This window comes from Periplaneta americana, chromosome 8 (genome assembly GCF_040183065.1).
Source record: "Periplaneta americana isolate PAMFEO1 chromosome 8, P.americana_PAMFEO1_priV1, whole genome shotgun sequence".
NCBI classification, from domain to species: Eukaryota; Metazoa; Arthropoda; class Insecta; order Blattodea; family Blattidae; genus Periplaneta; species Periplaneta americana.
Window position 1 is genome coordinate 6739709 of NC_091124.1, and position 12324 is coordinate 6752032.

A 12324-nucleotide genomic window follows, 5' to 3' on the forward strand; every position below is an offset into this window, starting at 1 on the left:
GTATCCTAATTAACTAACATAAACAAGAAACTTGCGATTTTAATCTGGAGTAAAAAAAAACACAAATCAACACTTCTAGCAATATCTAAAAGCATTAAACAAGACAAAATTTTCCAATTTAATTTTGAATTGTGATAAAGTCCGGCAGTCCCTGACATCATTAGGTAGCGAATTCCAGAGACGAGTATTTCTACAGTGTAGGAGGATGAGTATAGAGACGTTCTATGATGAGGGATAGAAAGAAGTGCTTGATGTCGGTTTCGAAGAGTTGTAAGAAATTGAAAGCGCGATAAGAGATAATTCGGAGTAGAAGTATGCATGATTCTAAACAGAAGAGACAGTGAATGTATTGTTCTTCGTTCCTTCAGACGCACCCATGAAAGTAACTGGAGGGAAGGTGTTATATGGTCAAATTTACGAGTATTGCAGATGAATCGTATGCACACATTATGAACACGTTGTAGTCTCTCAGCTAAGAGTGAACTTACATTAGTTAGTAAGGAATCGCAATAATCAAAATGGGGCATTACAAGGGTCTGAATAAGATTCTTTTTTAGACTAAGTGGTAGAAATTCTTTCATATGAAACAAAGAGTGAAGTTGAGAAAATATTTTTTTGCAAGTGTGTGTTACTTGGGTGTTCCAATTTAGATCGCTATCCATAAAAATGCCAAGATTTTTAACTGTTTCACTGTATTTAACAATAATCCCATTCAATGTTATATGTGGTATAGTACCACTATCAAGAGTACTTCGTAGACGATTATGTCCCATTACGATTGCTTGCGACTTCTCTGGATTTAACCTTAATCCAAATTTGTGTGACCACAGTGAAATCGAATTTAAGTCTAGCGAAGTGTAGCGAAATTAAAAAAAAAATCATATTAGGACCTTGAAATCAAAATGTCACAACTTTTCCCAGATTGCATGCATACGGGCATGAAAAATTGAACCGTATAGATGCAGCTTTAGAACAGCACAGGATTCGCCTGGGGAGGAATCTGATAAACCTTTATTTTACCTCTGATCACATAGTGACCCGTGCTTTAGGAATGAGTTCTGTAGCATGAAATGTCATATGGACATGGGTCCGGTTATTATTAGTTTGAAAGTCATTCGTAAAAGTCCAAACGTCATACTGTGAACTAGGCTTTGGAGTTGCTTGCATCGTAATAGAAATATTGGAACATAAACTAAACGGAGGGTTACGCTGTGATGTGCAGTGCGGGTGAAAGGGAAGATATTATCAGTTGCACTCAGCAGGGCAGCTTCATAGCGAATTTCTGTTTCTGGAGTTGGACGCACTGCGATTTAGTACCGTCAACTATACAGCATTCACATGTCTGCAATTCTATGGATTACTCAACGTACACATGAGCCAAGAACACTACAATGAAGAAGTGAACACAGTCAAATACATAGCACAAGAAAACGGTTACAACCCAAACATAACAGACAACATCATAAGAAAGACAAACAAAAACTTAACCAACACAAAAACAAACACAAGAACACAAGAAATACATCACACTAACATACGAAAACAAAAGCATGCATAAGATCGCATCTTCATTCAGAAAGCAGAAATACAACATAACATACAGAACAGAAAACACACTACAAAGACATCTCAATACAAAAAAAAAAAACACAAACAAATAAATACGACCACACAGGTGTATATAAACTCACATGTAATAGTTGCGATAAGTTCTACATAGGACAGACAGGCAGATCATTCCAAACACGCTACAAAGAACACATTAAGGCAATAACCAGAGGACACAATACATCTACATATGCCGATCACGTAACCAATGCTAACCACACATACAATAACATAAATACAGACATGGAAATCCTACACATACAACCCAAGAACCAAAAACTCAACACACTAGAATAATACGAAATATACACACTAAAACATACCCCGATCAAATTCTCAACACACAGATCAATTTCAGTACACACACACTATTTGACTCCACTCTTCAACACCTTTCAACAATCAAACACACCCACATAACAGGCAGAGAAGTTCGAGATGACGCCGAGATCTAGTAGGCTCTGAGGATGGTGCGTGAAGCACTGAAACAGCTGTAAGCCGCACAAATCTTACATAATTAACACGAGTAAGTCCGCTAGTTAATCAATTAATTCTATGGTGTTGGGGTAAGTGGAGTTTTTTTTTCACCAGGGGAATACACAAGTAAATTCTAAAATATCATCATCATCGTCATCATCATCATCATCATCATCAATAACAGTCTTGGATTAGGCCTCCTAGCCTGTTCCGTTTCCAGAAGAAAGTTGATCTTTCCATCTCTTCCTTGGTCTTCCCATGTCTCGTTTTCCATGAGGTGTATAGTCCAATAGTCTCTTGGGTAACCTATTGTTGGGCATTCTTAATACATGTTCACACCAGTCGTTGCGGTAAGATTCTATAGTATCCGTAATAGCGGTGATATTCAATTCTGCTCGGATGTCAGCGTTCCTTTTATGGTCGTGAAGAGTATATCCTGCAAGAGGTCTTAGAAATCGCATTTCAGCAGCTTCTATTCTTCGAAGTTGTCCTTTCGTTAATGACCATGTCTCTGATCCATATAATAATGCCGGGCCTGCCATAACTTTATAAAATTTCAAAATTCTTTCTGGTCGAACTTTCTTTAATAGAGTTGATTTGATTGTTCTTAACAGTTGCTGAAAATTGGCAAGTTTAATATCTACGTCCCTGGAGTTTATATAAGAAAGATTGCAGCCAAGATAGTTGACTGTGTTGACTTGTTCTATACAGTTATTATTTTTTTTTTATTTATTTTATTTAAATTTAAATATACAGAATAAAGAAATATAATTACAAAACAAACAAAGAGAAATACAAATAAAATAATACAAGCAATATAAAAAGAAGTTATAGTAGTATTAACAAAATATGAGACCGAATGAGCAGCGCTCGTGCTCGGTCGCAGTTCAGATATAATATTAAAATAAAAAAAAAAAATAATAATAATATAAATAAATAAGTAAAATAAAATAGGAACTAAAATATAATTACAGCGGCAGTGGAATTATATAATATAATATTAACACTAGAGAAGAATAATATCGCACGTGAAAAGTAGGACTAATATATATTTCAAAATTATAGAATACAAATATAATATAGGTTGATTAATTCATACACATAGGCTATAAATTTATTTAATCAAATTGAAGATATTAACACGTTTATAATTTTCTTGTTATATGTTAGTGGGTTACATGTTAGAAGTTCTGGGTGTAATTTAGTTAAAGCATTGTACAACCGAGGGCCAAAATTTATGCTATGCTTTAGACCAGCAGATGTGAGACATTTAGGTTCTACTAATGTTGAATTAATATTTCGTCTTGTGTCATAATTGTGTGTCTGTAATACAAACTTATTACGATTTTTATGATAAAATTTTAACAGCTTATATTTATAAATTTGTTCAATATTAAATACATTAAATTCAGAATAAATTAATTTAGTTGGATAATCGAAACGTTTCTTCAAACAAATTTTAATGATTCGTTTTTGTAGTAAATTTAACGGACTAAGATTAATTTTTGTACTTCCACCCCAAACAATTATACCATATTGAATGACAGACTGAATAATGGCCAAATAAACATTTCGTAGAACTCTAGTAGGTAAGTAGCATCGAAGATTAACGAATTTATAAATTGTTTTACGAAGCCTCTTACAAAGATAAGTAATGTGATGAGGCCATTTTAAATTCTGATCAGTAATGATACCCAGATATTTGACATACGTGGCTTCTTTCTTTGGAAGGCCATGATTCTGGTTTTTTTTTATAGAGATTTCCAAATTATAATTTTTTGCTACCTTGTATAGTGTGTGTATTGCTCTTTGTAAATTGTCTTCAGAATTTGCTAAGATTATCTGATCATCTGCGTAAAGTAATGTGTTAAGTGGGAAGTTGTCAGTCATAAAATTTGTGAACAATTCGTCTTCCCAATTTTTGCTAATGTTATTTATATAAATATTAAATAAGGTGAGTGACATTGGGCAGCCTTGCTTTACTCCTTGATTTATTGCTCTAGCTTTCTTGCTTAAAGTGTTATTCACTTTTAATTTGATTTTTGTGTAAATTAAATGTTGGGATATTCCCATTTCAACTAAAACATCCCAAAGTTTTGTTCTGTCAACTGTATCGAATGCCTTATGGTAATCAATGAATGCCAAGCGCGTTGTTATATTAAATTCTCAATAATTTGTACAATTGCTCAATATTTTAATGCACCCCACATGGAGTTTGTTTAAAATACTGGATCTAGGTCGTGTGCATTATGACAACGAGCCTGATGAGTCCTCCGTGTATGTCAAATGCCGATGCAGTGAGGCTATTAATTCTTACCGAGATCAACCTTCTACCTTCACCACAATCGCTTATGCCTATGAAGAACGAAACGAAAAACGTTCTCTTTCCGTTAATACAAAAGAAATGACAGAAAGAACACAATACTGTGCAATTCGCCTTCTTTAAATGTTACATACTACCAAGGCTAATTGTTAGTAGGCCTAGCGTGTAATAATTTTTTTTTCGTTTTTATTATGTAACATTGATTTGAATTGTGATGTAATTTATATTATTTTAACTATGCTGATAAACTATTTTGTGCTAACGTTTAACTTCTACCCTTCTGCTTATATTATAACAAATATAAGTCATTGATCTTAATAACTTCTGTGATATCCTCGCCTGTCTCCCAAGACTGTGTGGTGCAATGGCTGTTTCAAATTTTGTGTCTTCTGACAAGATACTGGGGGTTGTATGTGGGCATACTTCCGAAATCTGTTTGGCGGACATTGATTTTTTCATAATTGTCTTTTTTTTTTAACAAGCAGTGTAATCATTTGCTAGCGCAGATCTGTGCTTACAGAAATGCAGCGCCTAGTTACTATGTATGGCTAATTGAAGTTCCTTTTGTGCAGGTGAGCGCCGGGCACTCTCATTCATGTAGACGCCGACGGCAGAGCAGCGGTCTCTCTCTGGTTGTAAGTAGCCTTCATGCTTTCTAAGGGATAATAGTTATTTATGGTACTTGTGAGGTAAGTGCATCTTTATTGCACGATTGGAAAGATTTAAGCACGAGGCGTCAGCCGAGTGCTTAAATTACACGAGCGCAATAAAGATGACGCTCACAAGTACCATACGTAATTTTATCCATGACCATAACGAAAAATTATGTTTTGTAAAAGAAAATATGTTGAAAATAAGTCCTCATATAATCGCATATCATGGCATGGATTTTAGAATCGATACGTGTACTAGGTAGGTCATGATGTAGGAGGCCATGATTAGTGAAGAATGGTATCTAAGGCGTTGGATAAATAACAAATTATAATTAATTATATAATTTTAATATATATTTTTTTCATTTTAAATGTGTATTTTCGTCTTTTTGAAGTTTCAAGGATTATTTAGAAGTATTCACGGGACTAATGTGATTAAAACAATTTCACATTTTACTTCTGTAATCTTAAGAGGAATATTAAAACGTAGTTAATCATCGTGTCTGTTTAGTTCAGTTGACTAACGCGTGTTGTTATAAATTCCTACAAACCCAACTTCGCAGGTTCAAGTCTCCTCGCCTCCCAAAAGGTAAATTATTACAAATTTAAAAAAAATACGTAGGCCTATTAGATATGGATGCAATGCACAAATTACGACGTAGTAGATAGAGAAAAGGGAAGGAGATTGAGTGTATGTATATTTAAGAAATGGTAATAAAGAAGTAGAGGTAGTGACGTCTAGTAACTAATATATTACCTTTTTGAGTAATAGTTGAATGGAAAAGTATACGTGTGTGCCCGGGTACTAGGAAAATACTAATGAACTGTGAGATAAAGTTCAAACTGTGAGGTAAAGTTTTTATCTCACTAGTGGAATAAAGTAATGTTGAATAAAAGCCTACCGTACTTTACAAACGCAATAGTAATATACGTCACAAGAGCGGTATGTTGACGTTTTCATGTTCGAGGAAAAGATTGAAAAAGCGAAACGTAGTTGAGCTTTTTTAATTTCCGAGAACATGAAAACAAACATACCGCTCGTGTATCGTACATTATTTTGTGCGAAGATCGTTTATTACATACCTGAAAGACGAATTTCTAATTAGTTGCAATGAAATCTCCATGTTGGTTTTTGTTTAATGACGGCAACTTCGGAAAACCAAAATATCTTTCTTCAACATTGTTGCTATAAAATGTTTTCTGTGTTTACTATACTCCAGCAGACCGTGATATACGCCTGTCTTTTTTTTTCCCCAATCTATAAATGCGAACGAACTTAAAACAAGCAGTAAGGTTATGTAATGATTTATTTTTTCATTTTAATATTTTAACAATATTATTTATATAACATATTACAGTAATAACATCGGCATCTGGAATCTTGTTGATTTTTTCACGGCTTCCTTAATGTTACTTGTATCAGGAATGCAATAAGTTTCGTGGAGTAGTAGACTTTACTTAATTTTTGCAAATATTTAAAACAATAATTAACATTGCAATTTAGGTGAAATTGCAGTGGTAAGTTTCCAATTTATAATTATTACTACGTTAAACGTCTCTAAAAATAATATGTTAAAAGCCTAAAGCAGTAAAATGAATGTCGCGCTTAAGCGGTAAGAAGAGGGAAATTGTTATGTGTGTTACGTTGGGAATACTGAATGTGGTATTTCACACTTACCGCGTATTGGTTCTGTGCGGAAAACAAGCAAATACGCACGATCTCGCACAAAAGTATTTAGTAAACGCATGTTTTTCGTTATGGTCATGGATAATGTTAATATATATGGTTGGCTTAGCGACCGATATTCTTCAAATAGTTGAAATGCTATGGCATAACATGTAAACACGTCACACAATTTGCCAGTTTCACATAACGTGATCTTCGAATTCTTTGTTGCTTTTGAAAAGAAGTGGATTAATGAAGGTTGGGAATATAATCCACGAATAATTACAAAAAGAGTATTTGATATCTTGCCTTGCAGCTCCGTTTAAACTGTGAAGAACTCTAACTGTTGATAGTTCCTGCTTTGTGCCTGGTGTAAATCCGGGACTCAGGATGTCACTTCCCTCCTGGAGTGAGGCTTGCTGGGCGAGCAGATGTAGTTGTGCCAGGTATCAGTAGTCCGGTCGTGTGATGGTCTCTCATTATTTTTTTGTTATTTTACGACGCTTCATCAACTTCTATGGTTATCTAGCGTCTGAGTGAGATGAAGGTGATAATGCTAGCGAAATGAGTCCAGGGTCCAACACCGAAAGTTACCCAGCATTTGCTCTTAATGGGTTGAGAGAAAACTCCGGAAAAAATCTCATCCAGGTAACTTGTCCCAACCAGGATTTGAACCCGGGCCCGCTAGTTTCACGGTCAGATGTGCTAACCGTTACATGTCAGCAGTGTATCTCTGTCCTTACTGTGATTTCCGTTGCTTGTCTTTTTTATTTTTTGTCGTAAATCAAGTTTCGGTTTCGTATAATCTGTGAACTGCAACTGTATGAAATATTCATTTGTGATGTAGCCATGCTTGCAAGTTTTTATCGCATTCAATCTAATTAAAATGTCTTGACCTTCTCCTCGGCGTGCCATGTTTGATTGATACCCGAAGCTGCAACGTGGAATAGTTGCTCTACGTTATGTTACATTCCTTCTACTATATGATGTAAAAGTCTGTCTAAAGTATTGAAATCTAGATATCTTTTAAACTGTCTTTATGGTATGTACTCGTATGATAGTGGACGAAAAATTTCCCGCTTTGAAATGATTAAATCCAAACACGCGGTTGACATGAGCTACGTCAAGTGCTTAGTTTCCAATTGCAGAATTTCATATTAAAGCTATACGTATTAATTCCGTGGTTGAGCGTGGAGCTGTGTGCGCTGATGTTCGAATCCACAGCTGACTCCTTACTCTTCGTGTAGGAAATACCTGAAGGAGGTGACTGCGCTGTAAAAAACAAAACCAAAAATATAACTCTGAATTCGGAGACAGGGTAATACTGTACGCCAAAGAAAACATGAAACAAAAAAATAGAATCCCGCCAGGAGTCGAACCCAAGCTATTACACGAGTTGTCTTCTAGAGTAACCACTCGGTAATGTAGTCACGTGCCGTAGCGTTCGTTGTTTTGATTTTTCTAAAGCCTTTTCTCATGTTCGAACAACTACGATTATTTGGGGGGGGGGGGGAGAATGTAATGTCTTGAGTTTAAAATAGAATTATAGGGAAATGTACTGCATTCTGATTATCACATTATGTAGTCACCAGCTGTACGAACTGGGTACGGAAAACAATCTTACTGTTATTAAGACTGACAAAATGTGAATTTAATATAGGCCTACCTTTATGTAAGATTACCACTCACACTTCATTTTATTTATTTTACATATTATGAATACGATGAAAGCTCCTTTACGTAATTTTAATTGTTATAAATGTTTAATACAAAGTGTCAACTTCTAATTCACAGACCAATATCTGCTTCAGACAGGCTGCACAATCTGTCCAGCATGGGAATCTGTAGATCCTGTTTAGTCTGTTAGATACAGTGGCGGCTCGTGAACTTGTGGATTGAGAGAGCTGCAGTAGATTTCGGTACATACAAATTTCACTTCTTGATACCATTACTAATAAGTATAGGACAAAAATAAATGCACTACATATCGAAAAACCAAAACTTCCTGACTTAGTTGGGAGATGTCTGTGGGACCATTTGCTAATCCCTAAGGCCCGATTGTATAAACCATTTAATCTTAGATCAGAGGTTAAATTGATTCTTCTTTCAACTGAACTTGGAATTTTGTGTTGTATAAAGTCTAATCTGAGATTAATTTGTCTCAAACTAAAGTCAACTTTGACTGAAGAAATTTCTCCGATTAAGTTAGATGATCCAAGTTCAGTTATTTCTTTTCTGTTTGAAATATACGAGTGACAGATTGTGCAAATAAAATATCCATGATCATTAATATTAATAGATATATTAGGTACATTTATATATATTTCTTTCAATTTCTTGCCTTAATACACAAACATTCTTATATTTTATAAGACTGTATCGTGTTCAGCAGTATCAAATAACATAACCTATAATTATATTATGTTTATAACAACCATTAATTATTAATGGATATGATAGGTGCATTCATAAATGTTCAATTAACTGTATTACTAAACGAAAATTGTCGTTTTATAAAACTTTATTATGTTTAGCAGTATCAAACACCATAACATGATAACAACTTGGAGAACAGTCAACCTTCTTATTGTCCGCCATTATTTACATTGAAAAAAAAAAAAAACAGTGTCTCCAACAGAGTGTAATACGGAAAGTCGCCAAAAAGTAGTTGTAAAGTCGCTAGATTTCTCATTATCAACAAAGAAAGATTAAATTTTGTCACTATTGGGGTGCTAAAAAGGTCACTAAATCCCTGTTTAAGCAATATAAAAGTTAAAAAGAAATTGTTGTTGAAAAAGAGTTAAAGTCGCTAGATTGGCAACACTGAGCAAACCTGTATAACATGGTCCGCGCATCACGTATTTCACCTGTTTATGCGATGTTGTCAGATCCTTTTCACGTGAACTTAGATTGCATTTGAACCAAGGTAATTTGATCGCAGAAAAGTTTTATACAATAGAAGAAGTGTCTGAACTCGGTTCACTTTTCAGTCTACGATCAAAGTTGATCTTTAGTCAGGGAGTTTTATACAATTGGGCCTTGAAAAACTAATACCATCGATTTCAGTCTGAATTTCAGATCGGCAGACTCTCAACTTACAATCTACCAGTTCATTCTGAATTGTCTTAGAATAACCTTAAACAGTGGCATGTTCCAAATGATTTTTGAGAGGCTCGTTTAGATTACTCACGAACTGTAGCAACCCACGAAACACATCAGGGTTCTTCGAATCGTTTTTTCATCATGTCCCCTCAGGGGAACTTCATACTGGCCACAAAATTTGATACAATCAATATTTACGATTTTTTCTCACTTGATTATGTTTGAGAATGTTTGTTCTGTTCGTTTCACTTAATTGCGCAGCAGTATGAGTTGCGTAACAGAGCCAATGAAACAACATTTTTCAGGTGAGACTGCGAAGATTCGTGCATTTTGCTTTTTAGGGGCAAATGTCCTAAATCTGTCACACCACTCCTAGTCCATGCAGCATCGCCACCGAAGAGGAGGCAAGGAAAACAAAACACAGATTTTTTTGGTTCACATCCACGTAACCACAAATACTTAGCGTAAATTTCATTGTTATACTTCCTTACATACTGTATATGCACTATTTCGGCTGGATGAAGCTTAAGTAAGATTTAAGTCGGGTAACGGACGACCCTTTAATTTCACTTCATTACATCGACATTCTCCGCAAGGGGAAGTTGAGAAAAATAAAATTAATATTCTGTAATTCACACACACTCATGCTTGCACATTTGCACTGGTTAAGTTACGGTATTAAGACGTCACACCAAAGCAACACTCAGATATACTGATGGTCAACAATTTTCTAAAACTGGAAAAGAAGCCTCTTTCGTGTTTTACGTGCTATAACAAAAGGATTCTACTCGTGCAATCATTTTGAGTTAAGGCAAATATTAGGTTCTGCTGGAGGGTGGATATATACGTAATAATAAGGCAGAAGAGAATTTAATTTCGTTATATTGACTCGATAAGATTCTACAATAAGTATGTGAAAAGAAAATAAAAATTTTGTCATTAAGTTTCAAGGGAATAGAGAATCCATTTGACGCAGCATTGCAATAGCGGTGTGGGAGGAGAGGAAAGATTCCTTGTGGCCTGACTCTGCAACCACTGCATCGAAATATGGGTTTTAAACAGCGGCAGTTTCCCTCTGCTTCCCTTCACCCCTCTACCCCCTGACCATGCAAGACACACTCTCAATGAGCTGACCACCCTGCAGATCCCAGGGCGACTTTGAATGCAGTGTCAATTCCAATACAGTCGACGCGCAAAAAGATTATGTATAAGATAACGGTACATATTCCCGGCCAGATGAAATATAAAACAATTTACCAATAAAAGCTGTAACAATTCTTCTACAAATTAAAATAAATATTATTTTTATTTTCCTGTCAAAGCAGGGAGTGCTGCATCTCCGCAGCTCTTATGGACGAGCCGCCCCTGGTTAGATATGAATAACGTTCTGTAATTTTAAAATTATGTTGCATGCTAGGGGGTGTGTTTGTGATTTTTGTAATCCAAGTTTTCAAATAGGCTCTATGTTACATTCTATTCAATTTCGAAGTTAATTTTTCTAAATGATATTGGTTCTCTTGAAATTATCGCCATTAGCCTTCTTGTGCGTTGCTTCCTCGACAGTCTTCTTGTGCAAATTCAGTGTGGCGGCCCCCTTTGCCTCAGTCGGTACTGTCTTACATTCGCGGAGAAAGTTGGCATGGGAAGCGCGGCCGGTGTGACGTGGGCCGGTCAGTGTCGGACTCACGCGTGCCTGCTCGCCATCTCGCTGTTAGTCGCCCGCTCGTCGCCGTCAGGCGAGGTCGTCGTGCATCTCCGTACCAAGCAGCCGCACCATGCGGGGGTGGTCGCTTCCAGACACCTGAACTGCCTCGCTCTGGACAGACGGGAACATTTCTGTTGCGGGTGAGTTGGGGCTGCTTGCTTATCAAGTTTGCAGCACACAAATGGGTGAATCTAAAAAAAAACCTACAATAATTTCGATGGGAAAAATTACATTTTAAATTGCAAGCATATCTTTAGAAAAAATTGGTAGTACTAGGTACGTCCACAATGTATGGAGTTAAGGTCATCTCCTTTTGGTTGACAATAAACAAATTATAAAAAATAAAGTTGGCCATGGAAGCGACAACAGTACTAAATTTTCATGAATATTATACCTGAAGTAGTAAATTTCTGCAGGAGAAACGGGACAAATGAAACAGACAGTGCTAATGAATTACGCATAAGACAACTTTTACTGAAAATGGAATATAAAGTGGAGTGACATGAAGTTTTGATTAATGATTTTCTTTTCCCAATAATTTCGATGGGAAAAATTACATTTTAAATTGCAAGAATATCTTTAGAAAAAATTGGTAGTACTTAGGTACATCCACAATGTATGGAGTTAAGGTCATCTCGTTTTGGTTGACAATAAACAAATTATAAAAAATAAAGTTGGCCATGGAAGCGACAACAGTACTAAATTTTCATGAATATTATACCTGAAGTAGTAAATTTCTGCAGGAGAAACGGGACAAATGAAACAGACAGTGCTAATGAATTACGCATAA

General features: G+C 35.6%; 1 protein-coding gene across 1 annotated transcript in view; it reads left to right on the top strand.

The window, feature by feature from the left end:
• The first annotated feature begins 11453 nt into the window (after window positions 1–11453).
• Window positions 11454–12324, top strand: part of LOC138704435 (WD repeat-containing protein 47) — a 193905-nt gene continuing 193034 nt past the window's right edge. The window contains exon 1 of the mRNA XM_069832303.1: window positions 11454–11674. Coding sequence (XP_069688404.1) covers window positions 11469–11674 — 206 coding nt within the window. The 5' untranslated portion in view covers window positions 11454–11468. The remainder of the gene's footprint in view (window positions 11675–12324) is intronic.